The 25,285-nt window shown below is 40.0% G+C and overlaps 1 protein-coding gene across 4 annotated transcripts in view; it reads right to left on the minus strand.

Annotated features, from left to right (window-relative positions):
- Positions 1-25,285, minus strand: part of LOC126354385 (ankyrin repeat and BTB/POZ domain-containing protein 2) — a 592,792-nt gene that overhangs the window by 50,034 nt on the left and 517,473 nt on the right. For all 4 annotated transcript variants that reach the window (XM_050003989.1, XM_050003988.1, XM_050003986.1 and 1 more), the window contains 2 exons: positions 11,266-11,410; positions 2,046-2,342 (listed from right to left, as the gene is read on the minus strand). In XM_050003989.1, coding sequence (XP_049859946.1) covers positions 2,046-2,342; positions 11,266-11,410 — 442 coding nt within the window. The remainder of the gene's footprint in view (positions 1-2,045; positions 2,343-11,265; positions 11,411-25,285) is intronic.

Raw genomic sequence — 25,285 nt, forward strand, 5'->3', positions numbered from 1 at the left:
TCCCTTCCCAACAGCCTAGGCCTTCATGGCAAACGAATCTGCTCCAGTCCTGAATCCCTGAGCCATTACACCAACAACCTTAAAACAGCTTTCGCATCCCGCAATTACCCTCCCGACCTGGTACAGAAGCAAATAACCAGAGCCACTTCCTCATCCCCTCAAACCCAGAACCTCTCACAGAAGAACCCCAAAAGTGCCCCACTTGTGACAGGATACTTCCTGGGACTGGATCAGACTCTGAATGTGGCTCTCCAGCAGGGATACGACTTCCTAAAATCCTGCCCCGAAATGAGATCCATCCTTCATGAAATCCTCCCCACTCAACCAAGAGTGTCTTTCTGCCGTCCACCTAACCTTCGTAACCTCTTGGTTCGTCCCTATGAAATCCGCAAACCACCTTCCCTACCCTCTGGCTCCTACCCTTGTAACCGCCCCCAGTGTAAAACCTGTCCTATGCACCCTCCCACCACCACCTACTCCAGTCCTGTAACCCGGAAGGTGTACACGATCAAAGGCAGAGCCACGTGTGAAAGCACCCACGTGATTTACCAACTGACCTGCCTACACTGTGACACTTTCTATGTGGCAATGACCAGCAACAAACTGTCCATTCGCATGAATGGACACAGGCAGACAATGTTTGTTGGTAATGAGGATCACCCTGTAGCTAAACATGCCTTGGTGCACGGCCAGCACATCTTGGCACAGTGTTACACCGTCCGGGTTATCTGGATGCTTCCCACCAACACCAGCCTATGCGAACTCCGGACATGGAACTTGCCCTTCAATATATCCTCTCTTCTCGTTATCCACCAGGCGTCAATCTCCGCTAATTTCAAGTTGCCGCCACTCATACGTCACCTGTCATTCAACATCATCTTTGCCTCCACACTTCCGCCTCGACTTACATCTCTGCTCATACTCTTTGCCTTTAAACATGTCTGCTTGTGTCTGTGTATGTATGGATGTGTGTGTGTGTGTGTGTGTGTGTGTGTGTGTGTGTGTGTGTGTGTGTGTGTGTGTGTGTGTGTTTTTTCCCCCTAAGGTAAATCTTTCTGCTCCCTGGATTGGAATGACTCCTTACCCTCTCCCTTAAAACCCACATCCTTTCATCTTTCCTTTTCCTTCCCTCTTTCCTGACGAAGTAGCCGCCGGTTGCGAAAGCTCGAAATTCTGTGTGTGTGTTTGTGTGTTTTATTTATTGTGCCTATCTACCGGCGCTTTCCCGCTTGGTAAGTCTTGGAATCTTTGTTTTTAATATATTTTTCCCATGTGGAAGTTTCTTTCTATTTTATTTATATAAAGTGAATGGTTTGACATAATGACGTAAAAGAACCAGTTGTCTGTAACAGGCTCCTAAGAGTGCTAAAATCAGTAAACAACAATATTCATGAACAGGAGTACAGTAGCCAGTATTTGTTATTATAACAGTAGATTACAAGAACATGAAAATACAACAGTTTCAAGTAGGTGCCATTTATCACCAAGTATGTGACACACACAATTAGTACAATAACCTTAAATTAAAGCTCAGTCTACTTAATTATTCAAAAGGAATTGATGAATTACATGATGATGAGGAAGGTGTGTTAGGAGTTCTACATTTGCTGATAATGACGTCTTGTCTCTTCCTGGCTTCCATAATACAATACCATCAATCTCTGTACAATCTAGACAGGTTGATGAAGTCACACAGTGGTAGCAAGTAACAATACGACCTGATATCAACATCATTCATGGAACTCCTAACCCCACCTTGCTCCCCCAAGCAATTGCTATACTGTACCATAAAGTAGGTTAATTATCACTTTTAACCAATCAATTAATTTTGTACATCACATGCCTGATGATAAGAACAAACACAAAACATATCAGATTTTCAAATTGTTACAACATTAAGTTATGATAACCTCGTTTGACTTGTGTGGCACAATTAATAAGTAATTCTGTAATTAATACATGTTCCTAATGCTCACATTCAGTCACCATGGCTGACCAAAAATTAATTTAGTCACCATGCTTGCAATATTACATTTGGTAACTACCTGCAAAGGAGTAAGTGTGCACTTATCCTCACTGAGACGAGCACCACCCTCAACATTAGCACCACGTTCCAACAACAACCGTGCTATATTACAATCCCCCTGGAGGGCAGCATATGTAAGGGCAGTCCAGTGTTGGGTCTCTGCATGCACTGCTGGACAGTTAGTGGAACCATGAGGAGGTGTCTCAATGTCAGGATCTGCTCCTGCATCCAGCAGATTACGTACACATGATTCATCATGGGATATAACTGCTATCATGAGAGGAGTCATTCCATGCTCATTCACACTGTTCAGTTTCTGTAAGTAAGAAATTATGATATTTTATTATGTGTTCAGATGTCTCAACTTTACTGAAATAAAGTGCCTTGCATTAAAAGGTTATGAAGCACTTCAGCAAGATTCCACAATTGAAGATTACGGCATATACTAAAACAGGCAGCTAGGCAATATAGAGAGAAAACAACATACACAGCTAAACCTAGTTTAAAATATAATAAGAAATTATTTCCATAAATTCCTTACCAAACATTACAACAATCAACTCTACAGTAAAAAAAAATAATAATATTTTGGGCTTTTCTTCCAAATGTTACCTTTTCATGGAATAATTCATGTCACATTCATATGAGGCAGTAAAAATTGGCTGTTTGTAAGTAACTCACCTCTATTAAGATGACAGTGTTTATACTAGGTCTACACCACAAACCATGGCAACAACTCAGTTCCTAAAGATTTAACATAAGACAAAAATATATGACAGAATATCCACAGAGTGCAAATTCTGTAATGCATCTAAACAAAAATGATAGGAACCTCATGCAAAGTTCCTGCATGAAGTATGCATGAAAGTCAGTGATGAGCCAGCCATTAGGCAGGAGGTATGTCCTTGCATTTTCAGATGGCAAAAAGAAGAAGAAGCCTTATTAGATTGAGCCTCAACTTGTGACAAAGCAAGATGGGATATTTTTACTTCCCCTCTTGTTTTGCCATCTGTCTTCTTAGAATTCATGTTTTCAGTTTCAACTAATTACCATTAACATATGTAAATATTATCTGCATTTCCACAAAAGAGAAATGTTGGTCCTCAGTTTTATGTATGTAATTGATTTTTTAATTTATTTTCACTATTCCTAGTTAGTATCTTTCATTATAGGGTGAAATCAGTAATTGTTTCGTAACTTAAATTCTACTGTTGACTTACAAACAAATATCAATTGTATAATAATTATAAACATTTGGGGGAACAACTAATTGTATTCTTAAAGTATCTATTTGGCTCTATTTGAAAACATGTTAGCAAAGCTAGTCCTTAACTAATTTCAAAGTAATCAACAGTTTTGTCGAAAGTATTGTTTGCATAACTATATTTATTAATTTCATGAGTTAAACAAATGATTCAGCTTAACCCTTGTAGTAGAAAAACTGTTAACAAGAACCAATTTTTCGATATATTCAGTTAATCGAATGAGTTAAGCTTTAATTGTAATTTCTGTAGATTAAACATCGAACAATGTGACATTTCAGTACCTATTATTGTGATGATATATATGGGCCTGATTTTTGGTGAGGGAACAGTCAGTCCACAGCTGACTTTCAGACATGGAACTGTGTTGGTTAGAATGACAACAATGCATCAACTTAACAATGAAGCAAGTGTTACACCAATAGGTCATGTGTTAAAGCAATGACAGTGACTGTTCAATTTATTTGAAACACTGTGAACTGTGTGGTTAGGATTTTACTGATCGTACATGTACAACAGTAAATTATTCTAGCAGTATGTGGATATTCGCCTGCAAACTATTAATGAGGCTTATGGAAAGTTAAAACTGCAACATGCTTCAGATGTTAATTATTCTCCACATGTTGCGGTTTGCCTGCTTTATTTTCTTCATTTGTTGTCCTCGGTGTTGAGGTACTGCATTGCTACATTTGGTAAAAAATGGGATTTTTAATTGGACACTGACTACAGTAAATAATGTAGCCGACAAGTGCACAGCTGTGTTTCACAGGTGTTTACTTTCACTTTTCACAACCCCCCACATACACATTTAATATGGCAAGTGCACTGTTGTTTAACTTTACATAACCCTCATTAATAGTTTGCAGGCGAACTTCCACATACTGCTAGAGTAGTTTACTGTTGTATATGTATGAGCAGTAAAAGCCTAACCACACAGTCCACAGCTCTTCAATTAAATTTAACAGTCACTGTCATTGCTTTAACACATGGCCTCTTGGTATAACACTTATTTCACTATTAAATTGATGCATTGTTGTCATTCTAACCAACACAGGTTCCTCATTTCAAACTCGACCATTGAGTGACTGTCTCGTGACCAAAAATCGGACTTTTATATTTCATCACAATAATAGGTACTGAAATGTCACATCATTTGATGTTTAATTTACAGAAATTAGAATTAAAACTTAACTCATTCGATTAACTGAATACATAAAAAAATTGGATGTTTTTAACAGTTTCTTCTACTACTAAGGGTTAAGACAAAATATCTGTTTAAATCATGAAATTAACAAATAAAGTTATGTAAAAAATAGTTTTGACAAAACTGTTAATTACTTTGAAATTAATTAAGGACTGGCGCAGATAACATGTTTGCAAATGGAGCCCAATAGATACTTTAAGAATACAATTAGTTGTTCCTCGAAATGTTTATAATTATTGCACAATTGATATTTGTTTGTAAGTCACCAATAGAATTTAAGTTATGAAACAATTACTGATTTCACCCTATAATGAAAGATACTAACTAGGAACTAAGCATGAAATTAGATCTGGTGTTATACTCTTTAAAACTGAGGGCCAAGGTTTCTCTTTTATGGAAATGCAGATAATATTCGTGTATGTTAATGGTAATTAGTTAAAACTGAAAAAATGAATTTTAAGGAGGCAGATGGCAAAACAAGACGGAAGTAAAAATATCCCAGCTTGATTCATCACAAACTATAAGCATTACATCTACATCACGTGTCTCTGACTTGTTTGGAACCATCTGGGAAGTCATGGGTATTGCAGAGTTCTAAAAATGGTTCAAATGGCTCTGAGCACTATGGAACTTAACTTCTGAGGTCATCAGTCCCCTAGAACTCAGAACTACTTAAACCTAACTAACCTAAGGACATCACATACATCCATGCCCAAGGCAGGATTCGAACCAACGACCGTAGCGGTCACGCGGGTACAGACTGTAGTGTCTAGAACGGGTTGGCCACCCTGGCCAGTGCAGATTTCTGCAAATGGATGTAAGAATGCAAGATTTAATGTTTATGATCAACTTTCTCGTAGTATAATTGATATTCAAATCTTTTTTGGTACTAAGATGACAAAGCAGCAACTCAGAATCACTCTGTTTTGAGACTACCTGATGTTAACAGGTAAGATGGAGTTTTTCATGATCTGCAATGCAAATGTTACTAATGCCTCTTTCAGCAGTTCAATTAATTTGAAAAATTATTCATTTCACAGTCTAGTCCAGAAAGCCAGTCTTCTTCAGTTCAATCTTAATTTAGATTCCTACATTAATCCTATTGCACTTTTGTATAAGAAGTGATTTATCCTGTCAACTGGAGTATTAAACAATTGTCAGCTCAAGGAAAAGAACGTGGGTCATTTAGCTAATTAACGTCAGTTACAAATAGTTAGATAACAGAGCAATTCAAGTCTTTATCTTCAGCAGATTCTGTTGATAGTTCAAAGATATCATTCGTGTAATAATACATTGAACTATGATATTTGCACCTGGAATTATAGCTGAACAGACTTCCTAGACACTGAATTCTAGTTACAATTAATTTATGCATTTTACTGAATTCTAATTAGAATGAAAGTATGGCTTTTGCTGGTAACACATTTGTTTATGCTGTGTTGGCGATAACTGCAGATTACTTTAAAATTAAATAATGTGAATATGTCTTGAGCAGTGCTTCTCAAAATCAACAAATATTATTTTAAGAGACTGAGTATCATGGCTTTTTTCACCGCAAGGTTCAGGCTTGATAATTGAACAGTGAATCAACATAAGCAAATAAACTTCAATGATTAATTTTTATTTTGTTCAAATATAGTCAATACGAGATAAAACAAGAAGAAGAATATTATTTTGAAAAATAGTTTAGCTTATTAAATGTTGAAAGTGAACTGTCCGCTGCATTTTATGCATGTACTGGAAATGCTCTGATTCTTTGTGCTGCCTCTGGACTACAAATAAATGATAAATAGATACTCCTTGCAGTCTTATGATTATGCACTGTAATTAATCATTTGTGTTTCTGAACAAACAAACTGTATTTACACATAGATGGCACAGTGGTTAGCACACAGGGCTCACATTTGGAGGATGACAGTTCACACCCACATTCGACCATCGAGATTTAGGTTTTCGGTGATTTCCCTACATCACTCCAGGCAAATGCTGGGATGGCTCCTTTGAAAGGGCATGGGCTTTTCCTTTCCCCACCCCTCATACAATCAGAGCTTGTGCTTCATCTCTAATGACCTTGATGTCGATGGGATGTTAGGTGTTAAACCCAATCTTCCTTCCTTTTCCTTTGTATTTAGACATGATATTTGGTGACCCCATGTTTCCAAATCATCTGCCATAATGGTCACATCACATGCCAGAATGAAAACACAATTTTTTGTGTCAACCATGCCACACAGAACCACTTCTGAACAACCGTATCTTGCAATCAATGCCTATGATGACAAATGTACAGAAACTTGCAAGCACTGGCTTACCACTAGGAAATGTGAGTCTTAGTCTGATAATCTAGTATTGTGGTTTGCCCAATTTGAGAGTCAGTTTGTCTTTGCCCACATCACCTCAGACAAAACTAAGTATAGTCACATTGTAGCTGCACTTAATGAGCTAATGTCTATGGAAGTACAAGACATTCTTATTTCACCATTAAGCACTGAGAAATACATCTCTGTCAAGCATGCACTTGTAATGTGCTTGTCACGACAGAAGCTAAGCAACATGCAAAAAGGGCCAAACTGAAGAAATCGGTGACTGTAACCATCTCAACTACTTCGTCGTCTTTGCACTCTTGCAGGCAATGTAATTAGTGATGATATTCTGCAGAATACACGGTTTCCACGATTGCCCCTGGATGCACAGAAAACACCCTCAGCTTGCACTGCTGACCTCGATCCTTCTGCTCAAAATGCTGACCAAATGCTTGAGATATATCAATTGACAGGCATCAAAACTGTGACCAGCAGAACAGATACTTCTCTGAAGGCACCGTAAGCTCAAGTAACTGAACTACTTAATTAAGTCGTGGCTCCTATGAACACTGCACTCCTCATATGCGATGGTGAGACTTTTCCAGCAGAAAATGGCGTTTGTCCACAGGGGAGAATACCTCTGATGTTACAAAAAAAATTGGCGTTGCAGCTTGGCAGTGTCGACTAATCTTTGACAAGGGAAATGATGCTGGGAACTGGTAGCAATGGTGTCTTGATTTTAAACTGGACAGCCATTGACTGTTTTATAACAGAGTACTCCACAAAGCTACAATTTTTCATTGATACACAAGCTGATCTCTCAGTTAACCCTTCTCACCATCTTCCATGGCAAAATACTGATGGTAGTTATCTGCATACTGCAAATGGGTCTTCCGACAAGTCTTACAGCTACATCAACTTGCATCCAAACTTCAATGTTCAATGTGGGTTCATATGGAGATTCATTGGTGCTGACGTACTGTATGAGTGTTGGAAAGCATTTCTTATCACTGTACAGCCTCTTCCGACATTTTTGTAATCAACAGGCACCACACGTACCTGATTCTATGATACAGTTATCTAGACTTGGGAACCTATATAATGGAAAACATGTTGACATCAAGGTGATGGTGGGTCTTCATCATACAATGACCTGATTCATCAGTTCCCTGTATTCACCTGTCCATCACATACTCCAATACTGGTAAGACACTCAACGGTACATCGTACTGTCACCTCACCAACACCACCATTTCCTGGACAGTTTAGTGTCTGCACAGGCATGACAATGCTGCTGAAGAACACTGTTGTCACAATAAATGGTACGGGCTTACGGTGGCTCAACACCAGGCCAGGAAACAGAGCCCTGCAAGAGGAAACGAAAACTCGTCATGCAAGACAGTCTACAGGAAAGCAGAAAGTCTGAAACTGTATAGAGATGTGCACAGGGGTAAGCATAACAAATGGTAGTTGTGAGTGGCAGACGACTAATCACATGGATACGTCATACGACAATGAGGTGCAAGGCGAGGTTCACAGTGGCTGAACTCAACATCAGAGCTGCCCTGTTGACAGGTAAACACTTCCATCAGCAGGTGTCTTGCCCCCCCCCCCCCCTCTCCCAGTTGTCTGCACTATTCTGCTGTAATAACAAACATCAGTTCACCTGAGTTTATCGTGGGTACTAAACATGGCTTTGCCATCTGCAGACCACAACGCAAGAGTTCTCTCTCAAGATAGCATGAGGAATCTGTCGCCCCTAAAATAGGGCCTCTCCACTCCATATTATCCCTAACAAGAGTAACGAGCGGCACTGCTGTGGTGACCATCGTCACCTTAATGCCAAAATGATACCTGATTGTTATCCTGTGCCACATATTGAAGACCTTGCTAAGCACATTTATGGTAGACTGTTTTATCCATGATGGACCTCATGCGTGCTTTTCATCATATACCAAATGCACTGGATGACAGTGAAAATCACTGTTTGAACTCCCTTCAGACTTCATTAATTTCTCTGAATACCATTCAGGTGAGCTACACTTCCCAGATTTTCCAGCACTTCATGGCTGAAGTAACTAGAGACTTCCTTTTATGTCTACATTCATGACCTACCAAGAACATGATTCAGTGATTGACCCATAAAAAATGTATCTTTGGAATGAAAGAAGTAAAATTCTTAAGGTACCTTATCAATGCATGAGAAATCTTGTCCCCTCAAGACAGAGTGGAGGTTATTTCTTAGTTTCCCCAGCCACTACAATACAAGAATTACACAATTTCTTGGGCTTGACAGACTTTTATTAACATTTAGTGTGCAATCATTCATTGTTGTTAGCACCACTCAATGAAATGCCTCAGCAGCCTGACTGTGGTCATGTGCGTTTGAGTGAGTGAGTGAGTGTGTGTGTGTGTGTGTGTGTGTGTGTGTGTGTGTGTGTGTGTGTGTGTGTTTCATCTGTTTCTAATGAAGACCTTGTTGGCCGAAAGCCCACTTTCTGAGTCTTTCTGCTGTGCCTATCTGCAACTCAGCACCTCCACTATATGGTGAGTAGCAACTATCCTTTTCATCCTGTATTTTCCATTTCTTGAAATGCAAAAAGGTTTGCATAAACATGGAGACATGCTACATTGGACTGTTGAAGAAAAAGCATCTTTGGCCAGAGTGAAAGCTGCTATTTCAGAGGCTGTATTGTTAGCTCATCCTCTTCCTGACTCTTCTCTCGCAGTGGTGGTGGACACATCACCAACTGCAATTGGAACCATTTTACAAAATGTGTAACATGACTGGCAACCTCTAACTTTCTCCGGGAAAAAAATTATCAGTTTCATGGGCAAACTGCTCAACGTACCATCATGAGCTCTATGTGGCATATGTTACAATCAAAAAGTTTAGATACATGTCTGAAGGTAGACTTTTATGCTTCTTACAGACCATAAGGTTCTTCTGTTTGGTTTCTGCCAGATAAGGCACCACCATGCCACTTGCAGCAGTTTGACTTCATTGTGCAATTTTCTATGGATATTTAACATGTTGATGGTGAGCCAATGTGCCAGCAGATGTACTATCTTACAGTAAGTCCACGGCGAATGAACTTGACTTCGTAGCACTTGCCAATGTTTAGGAAGGAAACAGCAAATTGAAGGCATGCATTGAAAATTACAGTTCCAATGTATTAAAATATTGAACTTCAACGTGGTGATACTGCAATGTATCAATGCCACAAGTGCAACCTTGCATTAAGGTAGATTTTTGCAAACAAACATGTTTCTCTCTTCACAGTTTCTCTCACTCAGGAGTATGGGCTACTGTATGACATGTGAAGAAGGACTTTGTTTGGACAAACACTGAGAATGATGGCAAGGCATTTGTTTGGGAGTGCAACACTTGCCAGTACAACAAAATAATTCAGCTTGATACAGCTCTGCTTGGTACTTTCATCCCACCAAGTCAATGTTTTGAGCATGTCCACATTGACATCACTGGACCTTTACCACCAGCAAAAGGGTACTAACACTGCCTGACAATCACCATTTCTGTCATTGATCTGAAATCTAATTTATAAAAAATGCAATGGCAGCAGCTGCACCTACAACCTTCTTTCATGAGTAGATGCCGTGCTTCAGCACTCCTCTCTGCATCATTACCTATCATGGCAAAAAAATTGAGTCACATCTCTTTAAGCACTATCAGTCTGCCATGCCATGCCACACAGCACTGGACTGACAGGCTACTAGGCCAACGGCAGCTTTCAAAGGAGATCTTAATGTAACAACAATTGAATTAGTGCATGGACAAATTCTTGAACTACTGCTAAAGTTCTTTACAACATATCAAACAGTGCTATTGAAGCCTTTGGATTGGTGCAACATCTTCACCTGGTGCTACCCAGAGATTATTTGTTTACTGCAACTTACAATCATGTGAACAGGTTTCTATGTCACACAATGCCTTTCACAAACCTCTCCAACCACCATATGAATGTCCATACATGGCACTGGCATGCCATGACAAAAAATTTGGTGTTGATATCAACAGCTCGTTCATCAAAATATTCACAACAGACTCAAGCCTGCGTTCACCCCAATTGCGACTTAGACCAGTACAGAGACAGCAGCTAATACCTAGATATATGGTTATTCCACAAGGATACTGGGAACACCCAGTCTTCCGCTGCCACAGCCTGTGCCACCAAGTAAGCCTAAAGTTACAATTTGTTTCGGGCATTGCATACGTTTAAACCCCGGATATCATTGACACTTGGAGGGGTGTGAAGTGGACAGTGAATTGTCCGCTACATTTTATGTGTGCAATGTGAATACTCTGATTATTTGCACTGCCTCTGAACTACAGACAAATTATACATAGATGTTCCTTGGTGATAATGCACTGCTTACATTATGTTGAACATATAAATTGTATTTATGGTTGAGATAAATACCCAGTTAGTTCTCAGTGTGAAGACTTACTTTATTTGCTGGCAAAAGCTGCAAAGCATGAGGAATAAGATCTGAACGGCCACTGCTTAGCATTTTAAATGCTAAATCTGTTTTCAACTTTCGTACACAGTCTTGCTCATCACAGTGTCTCTTTGAACATACAGCTTCCTCTATTCTGTAATGAAGAAAACAAAAAAAGACTTTAACATGACATGAAACTTCCTTGCACTAATGAAATATAGCTGTGCATTAAACAAATATGTACTGATAATTACATTTTTATCTTCAGAGATGCTTTTTGTGGCTTAGGTATTTCAATATGCACAACAAATAAAGCCTTTTTTAACCAAAATAAAAGATTCTTTATGTATAAGAAAGAATTAAAAGTACTAGTGATCAAAACATATAGCTGGAGACTTGTGCTTCATTTCTGATCTTGAACTGACCAATTTACCACTAAGAACCAATTTTTAGAAGTACCTGCCATAAGAAAATTATGAGTTCATTCTTAATCAACTGCAGTATCAAGGTTCACTCTGCAATGTCTCTCAAAGAGTGATCTCTCAGGTTTTATTGGTACAATAGATTAATGGTGTTCATTTGGGTGTTCAACTGAGTCACTGTTTCCATTTTATGTGCGTTATTTCCATGACCAACCCAGTCATATTCTTCAGGTGCTGTGAGTTGTGTTGTTAAATGTACTGGCTGCCTGGCCTTCACCTAGACAGTGACTACACATAACAGCACAAAACCCCGCAGCACCTGAAGAAGGTGGCTGGGTCACTCATCTAAATATTGTGCAAAAATTGGGACAAAAACTTGGCTGACCAACTGGAATAACACCAATAATTGATTATTGATTATAATAATTGTACTGATTGCAACTGTGACAAAGAAATGAGATAAACATTCTATACTCTTCACCAATAAAAAATCACATGAGATAATACAGCTAAGAATCTACTGACAAAAGCTAAATGTCTAAATCAGTTTTTATTTTGGCATTTACTTTTGAACTCCTCCTGTCTCAATATAAGTCTGCTAAAAGGTCACTGTAACAATATGGCTTATAACTGCGCCTCCCATCTCATTCTTCGTGGTCAGGATGTCCAGTGAAGGAGTCTCTGGTTTCAAAATTAAATATTTATACAAATGAGACTGATAGATGACTACAACAAACAGGATGTTTATTCTTAAAGTGGTAAGAATTTTATACAAAAGTTTTGAAATAGTCTGAAAATCTACTAACAGATGATACTGGAATCACAATACGTAGTGCCTATAAATGGTGCACCATAGCTTGGAATGTTCAGTTCCACCACTGAAACATGAAAGAAGCTTAGTGCATCAAAAGAAGAGCCTGAAATCATCCATTGAATAATGAGTTTTTCTGGCAGAGGACAGTCCTATGGCAAAAAGGTGCAGTGGTCAAACACGATTTAATGTTCTAAAAGGGCCCAATGCAGAAACTATTCACAAGCTCTGCAGAAACCATTCATAAGCTCTTCATCACATTCCAATAGATAGAGAGTGTGGCTAATGATCTAGCAAGGAATTTTGGCCCCAGGCAAATTGTAGTTACTTGGAAATGTCACCAAGGCTTCTGGAATTATTCGGCCAAATCCAAGGAAATCCATCAGAACAATTGCAGCAAAGACTGGTTTGAAGTGTTCCAGGTTGCAGAAAATACTCAGATAGAGCCCACACGTGTTTAGATTCAAAATCAAAAGCCATCAGGCCATACCTTTTTGCTATTTCCTGATGATATTGTGGTTCATAGAACCAACAGTAAGGAGGTACAAGAACAGACAGACATATTAAATGGAAAAAATCAAGAGATATGGAATGAAGTACCATGTATAGGAAAGGAAAACTATAACAGAAATCAGAGGAGAAAAGACAAGGGACAAACTTAACATTAAAGGGCAGGATATTGAAATGCTGGTTAACTTTAAATGCCCAGGTAATGTAAAATTCAAATATAATCCCTGTGAATGTAAATGTGAATAAATGTAAATGTGAAATGTAAAATTCAAGAATGGAAGTAGAAGTTAACAAAAATCTACAATTGAGCAATACGTGTTACAAGTCTGTGAAAGGATGAGTCTGGGGAAGAGAGGTGCCTCTGAAGTGTAAGGAAATATTGTACATGTACTTGGCAGCTATACTGACATACACATCAGAGACCTTGACAGTCGCAAGAAGAGAGGAGAGTAGAATCCAAGGTAATGAAAAGTACATTAGGGAAAACAAGGAGAGACATAGTGAAAAATGAAGATATTAGAAACTAAATTCAAGTAGAAAAGCTGAATGAGAGAATTGAAAAGAACAGATTAAAATGGTTTGGAGATGAAAAGAGAATGGAGGATGGAAGAACACCAAAATGAATGACAGAGGCCAAATTTGAGAACAACATAGAGAAGAGCAAGACATACTGGCTCAATAAAGACTAGTTTAAGAAGGAATCTGGACTGGAACAAAGCTGTTATAAAAGAAGAATGGTGGTAAGTCAGGGGGAAGTGGAGTAGTACCATTAATGTTCCATCCTGGTCTGATGCAGGATAAAGGGGAAATTAAGGTGATGACAACCAGGCCATACCTGTATGCGCTGTGTGTCAAAGGAACAACTCCGTAAAGCAGATTTGCACCATGATTGATGATCACATATTTTATGTTGGCTGAATCTAGTTCACAGATGAAGCACATTGCCACCTGAACTGAGTTGTGAGAAAACAAAATTGACAATTTTGGAGTTCGAAAAATTTCATTTGTGTGAAGTTAAACCACTGTAATCTCCAAAAGTTACTGTTTGGGCTGCAGTATGCAGCAGAGACACCATTGTCTCTTTTTGCAAACAAGAAATTATCACTGGTGAACATTATACTGCAATTTTGGAGCAATTTGTCACTCCACTGTTAGCTTTGAAGGATTGGACAGGCACAGAGTGGTTCATGCAAAATGGAGGTAGACCATTTCACACCAAACAAGTGTTTCACTTTTTTGATGAATACTTTGCAAATAGAGTCATTGCATTGGTATATTGCAATTTTACTGGTGCAGGGATGGATTAATGGATTAGCCTCCATATTCCCCTGATGGGGCTCCTTGTGACTAGTTTATGTGGTACACATCGAAAGACACTGTCTACCGGAGCTGTCCCACCATCCTGGATGAGCTCTAATTGGCAATCTATGTGTCATCTGAATCCATTTCCATTGAGATACTACAGGATGTGATCGCAAATTTCACTGTTTGTTTGTACCACCTCCATACTACAAATGATGGACATTTCAAAGCGATTGTGATGCGATTGTAAAGACTGCGCGCAGAGGACATGTTTACTTATGCTGCACAGCGTACAGCACCATCTATCAGTAGCTTTTTGGACTGTTTCAAAACTTATGTAAAAAAATCTACAGCTTTCATAATAAATGTATCATCTGTTGTATTTGTCTATTGATATTAGTTTTTGAAATATTTAATTCTGAAATCAAGGACTCCTTCACTGAACACCCTGCACATTCTGTGTAGTAAATTGAACACAAACATCACTACAAATCTAACAATTCTGCATGCCATTAAATAATAGTAATAATAAAATGCTTTGAGAAAAAATCATCTCTCACTTGGTAAATGGAAATGTTGCAAACAATTAAAAATATACACATTTGAGAGGAAAATTAAGCTGTTTCAGTCTTTCATAATTTACAAGTTTTATTTACTGTTAAGCAGATGGACAGTAAATTGAATTAATAAATCCAAAGTAATTAATAGAGTGACCTAAGAACAATAAAATATGGTAACTCTAGTGATTTTTTACTGCATATATGTTTTACTCATGAGATAACCCTTCACCGAATGTAACTTTAGTTAATCCACAGCAAAGTAACAATAGATGCACAATTATGACAATTTTTACTGTACTGTGGAATATAACTTAACCTACAATGGAACATTAAATCTTTACTACAGTTTCTCAGTCCACAGGAACAATAAATGTTGTGAGATTGATAACTGTCATCATTTAACAATTCACAATTGACAAGCAATTAATTACTGAAATGCTGAGAAACCTGTATGTATTCTGAAAAAAATTTATCAAGAGCCAACAATAAACTGTACAACAACAACAGATCATAATTTTCTCCCTGGGAGAAGACTTGTCCTGTGCCAGATTTCATGTACAGATAAACAGCTAATATCATTCTGGACTTTCCACTGTTTGATTTTGCTGAATGGTTTTTCTTCCAACCCATAACACTGTGTTGTTTTCCTTTGCTATTATTTTCTAGCAAATTACTTTACTCAGTGCCTGTCCTTTTTTTTCTTCTTTTCTGTTTAACATGTCACCTACCAAAGAGTACCACATACTCTGACTTATAAGCCACACTGTATCAACGATCTCATCCATGCACAACACGTGGCTACATGACTGTGCTGGTTATTGGTGCAGCATCTCATGTCCCACATTACTCCCACCGATGTCATTAATCCTACACTTTTAATTTGATCTCTTTTCCTACATCACTCTCACATATTTTCGCATGTTATTTTTCATACCTTCCTGTGCTACATGAACTTGTACCACATTCTACCAACCTGATCCCCACCCTTACTCTTTCTCTTCTCTTGTTCCAGTTCACACATACTAAACTCATCTTATGTACTCACATTTGTTGTCCCCTTTCTTCATAAATATCTGGCTGACCGCAGTCTCACATACTGTTCATTTGTTGTTGCTTGAATCATGGAATACCAACAAATGGCTTTACAATGAAACTATCCACCTCAGCTGCAACCACTCCCACAATGACCTCCATCTGTTCAAATTCTGACAATCCTTAAACCTCACCAACCTAGTCCTGCAAAACCACGTAAAACATGGCCCAGATCTGCTTGCAGTACTTCGTCACCATCTGCAAAATTCTTCTACTGTGCAGTTCCAAATTTCTGTATCCCTTCTCTCACACTGAACAGCATGTACAACACACTTCAAAAAACTCTCCAACCTATTCCCCTGTTACTTCTGTCTTGGACTACTAGTACCTACCACAGCTTCCAGATTTTCTCCACATCCCCTCATAGTTGACAAACCCTGCCTTGCATACCAACCATATTTACCACACCCTCAAAAACTCCTTCCAAACACCATACACAATTGAGAACTTAAACAGACCCAAAACACAGTCATGAACCTTTCCTACCACCAACCACTTCCAAAGAAATTACCTTTTGCCCCACTTCCAAATTCATTCTTGTTGGACTTGTTAAAGGCCTTCTCTCCTTCTCTTGGTCCCTAAAATGCAAACTTTCACCACCAACCCCACCCATCAGACTCGACCCAAACCCAATGCTGAAACCTGGGTGACTCAGTTCATTCCTTCAGCCAACCATGAACCATCCCCACTGTTGCCAAATCGCCTCCTGGTAACTTTCCAGAATTTCTTAACCTCGAACCTTTCCCCACAATCATTCCTCAAATCCTTCAACATGCAAGCTAACCCTACATCTGCAAAAAGAACTGCAATCTACCACCTAAAAACTGATACCAACTTTATAATCCTACCTGCTGAAACAGTCACCACAATGATTTTGAACTGCAAGGATTACCTGCCAGCCGTTAGATCTGTCCATCTGCAAACCCTGCCATAGAGACACCATTTCATAAATCCAACACAATCTGTGGTCTCTCTTCAAATTGTTAGGCCCATCCCAGAACCTCTCCCCTGGTTCTGTCTCACTCCTCACTCCTACCACCTCCCTCCCTCACTCCTACCTTCTACATGTTTCCTGAAATCCATAAACCCAACTTCCCAGGACATCACATTGTGACCAGTCCCCTACCTTCTACATGTTTCCTGAAATCCATAAACCCAACTTCCCAGGACGTCACATTGTGACCAGTTACTGTGCCCTCACTGAGAGAATCTCTGCTCTTCCAGACTAAAACTTTTAGCCTATTACCACAACCTACCCTCCTATATAAAAGATACCGCACATTTACTCCACTGACTCTCCACAGTTACTCTTGCTTTATCACATGGTGCCATGTTCATCATTATTAATGCACCTCCATTTACACTAACATTCATAATGCCCATGGCCTTGCCGCTACTGAACACTACCTTCCCCTACAGCCAACAGATTCCAACCCACAACCTCCTTCCTTGTCACCATGATCAACTGCACCCTCACCCACAATTATTTCATCTTTGAATGGATCGTCTACAAACAAATTGTGATGTGGCAATGGCCACCTGCATGGCACCATCCTCTGCTGAATTATTCATGCGTCATCTAGAGGAATCCTTCTGAAGCACCAAAAATCTCATATCCCTCAGCTGGTGCAGATTTATCAATGACATCTTCGTGATCTGGATCATGGGTGAGGACACCCCATCCACATTCCTGCAGAACCTCAACACATTATTGTCCATTCATTTCACCTGATCTTCCTCAATCAACAGACAACCTTCTCAATGTTCACCTCCATCTCAAAAATGGCTACTTCAGTAACTCTGTCCTTATCAAACCCACCAACTACCAGCAATAAGTCCACTTGGAGAGCTGCCACCCATTCCATTCCAAGAAGTTCCTTCCACACAGCCTAGCCACGTGTGGCCATCGCATTTGTAGTGTCAAGCAGTCCTTCTCGAAATATATCAAGGGCCTCACTGAGGCCTTCTCAAGCCAAAGTCCTGTCATCCAACCAGACAGGAGCACTCCCCTCGTGATTCAGTACCACACAGGTCTGAAGCAAGTGAATCACTTTTTCCACCACAGTTTTAACTACCTCTCGTTGTACCCTGAAATGAGGAATTTTCTAACCAGTATCTTTCTCACCCCTCCCACAGTAGTATTCCACTGACTACCAAACATACACAACATCCTCTTCCATTCCTATTCCACCCCTGTGCCCACACCTCTTGCCTCATGGCTCACACCACTGCAACAGACCTAAATGCAAGACCTGATCCACACACCTTCCCACCATTATCACCTACTCCAGTCCGGTCACAAGCATTACCTATTCAACCAAAGGCAGGGCTACCTGTGAAAGCAGTCACAAACTAAGCTGCAATTCCTGTGCCATGTTCTAACTGGGAATGATAACAAACACGTTATCTGTCTGTATTCAGGGTCACTGACAAAATGTGGGCAAGAAACAGCAGGACCAGCCAATTAGTAAGCATGCTGTCCAAACATAACATTCTTCACTTCAATGACTGCTTCATGAGCTGTGCCATCTGGATCCTTCCTGCCAACACCAGCTTCTCTGAATCGCACAGGTGGGATCTCTCCCTGCAATATATTCTACGTTAAGTTCCCATAGCTCCCCTAGGCTCAACCTTCGCTAGTCACTGTCCTTCACAGACCTATCCCCTTCCCTGTCCCCACTCCAGCACTACATAGCCTTCTATTCCACAACACAACGCACCCATAGTCTATATCTACATCTACATCCATACTCCGCAAGCCACCTGACGGTGTGTGGCGGAGGGTACCCTGAGTACCTCTATCGGTTCTCCCTTCTATTCCAGTCTCGTATTGTACATGGAAAGAAGGATTGTCGGTATGCTTCTGTGTGGGCTCTAATCTCTCTGATTTTATCCTCATGGTCTCTTCGCGAGATATACGTAGGAGGGAGCAATATACTGCTTGACTCTTCGGTGAAGGTATGTTCTTGAAACTTTAACAAAAGCCCGTACCGAGCTACTGAGCGTCTCTCCTGCAGAGTCTTCCACTGGAGTTTATCTATCATCTCCGTAACGCTTTCGCAATTACTAAATGATCTTGTAACGAAGCGCGCTGCTCTCCGTTGGATCTTCTCTATCTCTTCTATCAACCCTACCTGGTGCGGACCCCACACTGCTGAGCAGTATTCAAGCATTGGGCGAACAAGCGTACTGTAACCTACTTCCTTTGTTGTCGGATTGCATTTCCTTAGGATTCTTCCAATGAATCTCAGTCTGGCATCTGCTTTACCGACGATCAACTTTATATGATCATTCCATTTTAAATCACTCCTAATGAGTACTCCCAGATAATTTATGGAATTAACTGCTTCCAGTTGCTGACCTTCTATTTTGTAGCTAAATGAAAAGGGACCTATCTTTCTATGTATTCGCATCACATTACACTTGTCTACATTGAGATTCAATTGCCATTCCGTGCACCATGCGTCAATTCGCTGCAGATCCTCCTGCATTTCAGTGCAATTTTCCATTGTTGCAACCTCTCGATACACCACAGCATCATCTGCAAAAAGCCTCAGTGAGCTTCCGATGTCATCCACCAGGTCATTTATGTATATTGTGAATAGCAACGGTCCTATGACACTACCCTGCGGCACACCTGAAATCACTCTTACTTCGGAAGACTTCTCTCCATTGAGAATGACATGCTGCGTTCTGTTATCTAGGAACTCCTCAATCCAATCACACAATTGATCTGATAGTCCGTATGCTCTTACTTTGTTCATTAAACGACTGTGGGGAACTGTGTCAAACGCCTTGCGGAAGTCAAGAAACACGGCATCTACCTGTAAACCCGTGTCTAAGGCGCTCGGAGTCTCGTGGACGAATAGCGCGAGCTGGGTTTCACACGACCGTCTTTTTCAAAACCCATGCTGATTCCTACAGAGTAGATTTCTAGTCTCCAGAAAAGACATTATACTCGAACATAATACGTGTTCCAAAATTCTACAACTTCTCTCCTTTTCCATTCCTTTGCCTCCCTCCCTCCCCCCAGCAGCCCACTATCTAACATTCCAACATGACCTGTCTGCCCTACCCTCTCCCCACCATGTCATTGTATGCTCCCACAAGCAGCAGTTTACTGTCCCCCTCCCCTATTGTGCTATCCCTTCCCCTCCCTGCCCCAGCCTCTTCCTTGTCGGCACCAGCCAGATTGCTTCTCCCATCGTGTGGTTGCTCTCAGTCTGACCTTGGCAGATAGAGATAGTGCTTTTATATGAGGTGGAATTCAAAATTTTCAGGACTGACACTGCCATCTGGAAAGTAGGAGTAGTAGCTCTTTGCACTGCTAGGTGGCGAGAGTTGCGTAACTGATGAGTCAGCATGCGGAGTGGCACTCAGCTGAGAGGACATGTTGCATGTCCACAGCAATTTCCGTAATACTCTGTGTTTGATGTGTGGCAATTTTACAATGGATCCGCACACAGAACAGTGTGGGTGTATCAAATTCAGTGCGAATCTCAGAAAAATTCCTAAGGAAACCCTTGCAATGATTCAACAAGTGTTTCAGGGACAGAGCATGAGCCGTATGCATATGTTTGAGTGGCATGCTCGATTCAGGGCACCATACAGACATCGAAGATGATCCAGAATGAGATTTTCACTATGCAGTGGAGTGTGCGCTGATATGAAACTTCCTGGCAGATTAAAACTGTGTGCCTGACCGAGTCTTGGTCGGGCACACAGTTTTAATCTCCAGGAAGTTTCATCAAAGACAATGCTCACACTGGAAGGCCCGTTAGCCGCACAACGCCAGACACTGTTGCAAAACTTCAACAATTGGTTTGTGTGGACTGATGTTGAACCATTCAAGACCTAGCACATCAAGTTGGTATTGGTTATGGGACATGTCAACAAATGTTGACTGATGAATGGGGCATGCATCGTGTCGCCACAAAATTAGTGCTAAGGGTCTTGACTGCCGATCCGAAGGCACAGGATGTTGAACTGTGCACGGACATTTGTCAGACCACATCTAATGATCCAACCTTCTTGTCATGGGTTATCACCAATGACAAGAGCTGGATTTATGGTTATGACCCAGAGACAAAGCAACAATCGTCCCAGTGGAAGAGACCTGGCTCTCCACGATCCAAAAATGCAAGACGGGTCAAGAGCAAAGTGAAGAGCATGATCATCGTTTTCTTTGATACCAAGGGAATTGTGCACGAAGAATTCATCCCACCCAACCAAACAGTGAATTGCACACACTACTGTGACATTTTGCGATGGCTCCGTGAAAATGTGCGGCGATGACGGCCCATACTTTGGTGTCAAGGGAACTGGCTGCTGCATCATGACAGTGCATCCTGTCACATGTCCTTGCTCACCAGGACCTTTTTGCCAAAAAACAACATGGTGGTTGTACCCCACCCACTGTAATCGCCAGATTTGGCACCTTGTGACTTTGCACTATTCCAAAAACTGAAAGTCAAGTTGAAAGGCTGTCAGTTCAACACTCTAGAGAGGATTCAGGAAGCATCGCTGGTGATGATAAACACTCTCAAAGAATGGGACTTCCACAAAACGTTTGACAATTGGCAGAAGCGCTGGGACCGGTGTGTGCATGCTCATGGGAACTACTTTGAGGGTGATGGTGACAATTAGCCCAAAGGTAAGGTTTTCAACAGATGGCTGCAACAGGCCCAAAAATTTTGGATAGCACCTCTTATGTGTGAGTTATGTTTGTGTGAATAATGTGTGTGTGTGTGTGTGTGTGTGTGTGTGTGTGTGTGTGTGTGTGTGTGTGTGTGTGTGTGTGTTTTATCTAGTTGAGAAGAACACTTTTTGGCTAAAAGATTATTTGTTTAACAGTATTTTTGTTATGCCTGTCTGTGTCTCAGCATCTTCCCTATATAGTGAGTAGCAATCTATCCTTTTAATACTGTCTTTATTCCATCCTGGACTTTCCAGTGTTTAATATCATCATAACCTTTGATTTCTGCAACAGAAGTCATACTTTGTTGGTACTGCACGTTTTTGTCATTTTGGCTGAAATAAGTTCACACTACAGTGTTATTCTTCAGAATGGCAATACAGAAGTTGGTACAGAAATAGCTAAGTAAAAAATTCGAGCAATTTGCACATTTATTTATATGTGCAAGGTGACTTCAGAATTTTCCTCTGTGTGAGAGCGCATGTGCAAGATTCTGTGTCAACTTCAAATTCTAGGTTTGTAAATTTTACTGTTCACATTACTTTTGCATAATCTTTCATTGATTTATCACTTAACAGGGCATAGAGGGTGCTCCACTGAACAATATGAGGTGGGAACCTGGGGTCAGAGAAGCCAACTTAAAGACATAATAGGAATAAAATAACCTTACTCTGTACTTTTTTATTTACATTACTTTCAGATAACTGCAAATACCATCACTGACAAAATTTGTACAGTATCTTACAAAATATGCTGAATCTGATGTTCACCAACCTCAGTGCAAACATGACTTCAATGAACAAGATTCTGATGCACCCTGACATATATCCCTGGTGCATTTCGAATCACATCACAGACAGCTAGATTTCTGGTGACTAATTCCATCTCTGTATCCACTGGAGTCTCATTCACAGGAGACTTTAGATATCGCCATTGGAAATAATCAAAGGGATTCAGGTCAAGTGACCTCACAGGCCATGGAACAGGACCTCCCTTTCCAATCCACCGCCCAGGAAGTACAGCATTGGGATGGTCGCAGTCATCCACGCTGAAGCGAGGCGATGCACCATCATGTGGTATCGAGATCCTCTCATGAAAAGCCAAAGGGACAATGTAAATACAATACAACAGAGCCACCTTATGGACAAGCAAATCAAACAAAAACTCATTATGACTTCCCAGTAATCAGGCTCATCTCCTTGTTTCCTTGCAGGAAATAAAGAACATACATGTAAATAAATAGCACAGTACGTGCTAACCTGTGCACATGTTAGTTGTAAATAAGATGGAAAACAATAATGCTAGACAAAGTGGTAGACAAGTTTAATTCCATATCTTCTTAAGCTGGCTTCTCCAACCCCAGATTCCCTACCTCAAATTGTTCAGTGAAGCACTCACTATGTTCTGTTACATTTTTGCATGCTCTTATGGGGACACCCTGTATTGTTATTGTCAATTGTAAGGTTACACTTATTTGTGCTCTTTTAAAATTTTTGAGATCAGTAGGCATGTCCTCTTGCAAAACAGCCATACTCTAATTTAACTGTATAATTACATGAGAAATATGTTATTTTTGAGAATTTTTGGACATTTACATACCTGTATTTTCTTTAGTTTATTGGTACAGACTGTGATTCACAGTTACTGCCAAAAAATATATCATGCTGAACTTTGTTGTAATTTCAATGCAATTAAATGTGCATTTTTTAGAATTTCGGAAGTTACTGTTGTCCTGTGCATGACCTAATTTGTAGTAAACTGGCATCTGTGATCTAGTTACAGTAGCAGATATAGTAACTAACATATTGTGTTACATCTTGTTTTCCCTTAAAGAGGAGTTTATAAATCTATTTTTATCATAAATTAATTGTATTTTTGAGTTTGCTAACAACTATAATTAACCTCAAAAAGTTTTAGGAAACTAGTAATTTTTACCACAGATTTTTCTGTTGCCTTAAGAGAAAGCTTATTTTGTGTATTTGCTTCAGATTTCAGAGGAAATTAGTAATTTTTTTAGCTCAGCTGATTAAAAGATTTTCAGCATGCTTAGTTTAAAGTTATTTGTTCACTGCCCTGTAATATATTGCACCAACCAAAATGCAGCCCCACTGAGAATGCTGTACTCGAACACGGGACGAGTTCCTGTCAAAACGTTGACAGCCAATGCAAATCAGTATGTTGGAAGAGCTCCCGTGAGCCATGTACTTGTGGTATCAGTGTCAATGGTACCTCAAGTACTATCCTTGCCTGTGGATCCTGTCTTCTCAGCAGAAAGTATGGGATCTGTCATTACTCATCCAACTGATGAGTTGCATTTTTATGGTACATCTAGGCATCCTGTTCATGGTGTACACTTACCAGGGAGGACTCAGGGTATTATAACGATCCACCTAATCAACAAGTTCAAGGTGCTACCTTCAATCAAACTGAAATTGAGCCAGTGGGACTCACTTTAACTGTTTTGGAGAAATCTGTTTCATCTGATATAAAGAGGAGGCAAACACGAAAGGGCAGGGGTCTACTGATCATTGGAAGTTCAAACATGCAGAAAATGATGGTAACACTGAAGGAAATGGCATCAAGAGACAAAAAAGAACAACAGGAGGACTCAATGTGTAAGCCTGAAGGCCTCATTAAACAGGTTGAAGAGGCTATTCCAGTAGCCACTGAGGGGATAGTGTGCAACCAACTGCAGATTGTGGTGCAGGTTGGAACAAACAGATGATAGAACAGAACAACAGATGACAGGCATCATCTGGGCTCCAAGGTCATACTTGGATCATTCCAAGGACTGGCAGAGCAGTTTAAGAAGAGCAGCCTTCCATGTGGAGTTTCAACGAAGCTCACCATTTGCAGCTCTGTTCCCAGACCTGGTTAGCAGTGAGATTTTTGTGGGAAATTTAAGTGCATGTTGAAAAGAGAGGCTAATAAGAAATGGAGGTAGTATATTTGTTACAGTAGACAAGAAACACAAATCCACTGAGATAGAAATTGAAGCTGCATGAGAGATTATCTGTGCAAGACTCAGTATCAGGGGTGGGCATAAAATGGTAATTAGATCCTTCTATTGTCCATCAAACTCATCTCCTGATGTAACTGAAAATTTCAGAGAAAACCTTTGTTTCCTCATACGTAAATTCCTCAGTTGTGATTTAATCATCAGTTGAGACTTTATTCATCCAATGATCAATGGGGAAAATTACACTTCTGTTAGTGGTGGGCATGATAAGACATCCTGTGGAACATTACTAAATGCCTTCTCTGATAACTACCTAGAACAAATAGTTTAGAATCCCACTCATGACGGAAATATACTGGATCCAATGGCAACAGACAGACCTGACCTCTTGAAGGGTGTTCACATTGAAACTGGTATCTGTGACCATGGTACGGTTGTGGCAGAGTAAAAAGGGCAACTAAAAGAAGCACAAAGATATGTATGTTCAGTAAACTAGATAAAACAATCAGTAGTGTCATATCTCAATGATTAATTTAAAATTTTCAGCATAGGGCACAAGCATGTAGAGGAACTATGGCTCACGCTTAAAAGACTAGTTTACGATGTACTGGATAGGTATGTACCCAATAGAACAGTTAATAATGGGAGTGAACATCCATGGTATATACTCACTGTAAA

The sequence above is a fragment of the Schistocerca gregaria genome, chromosome 3 (assembly GCF_023897955.1).
Source record: "Schistocerca gregaria isolate iqSchGreg1 chromosome 3, iqSchGreg1.2, whole genome shotgun sequence".
Taxonomy (NCBI): Eukaryota; Metazoa; Arthropoda; class Insecta; order Orthoptera; family Acrididae; genus Schistocerca; species Schistocerca gregaria.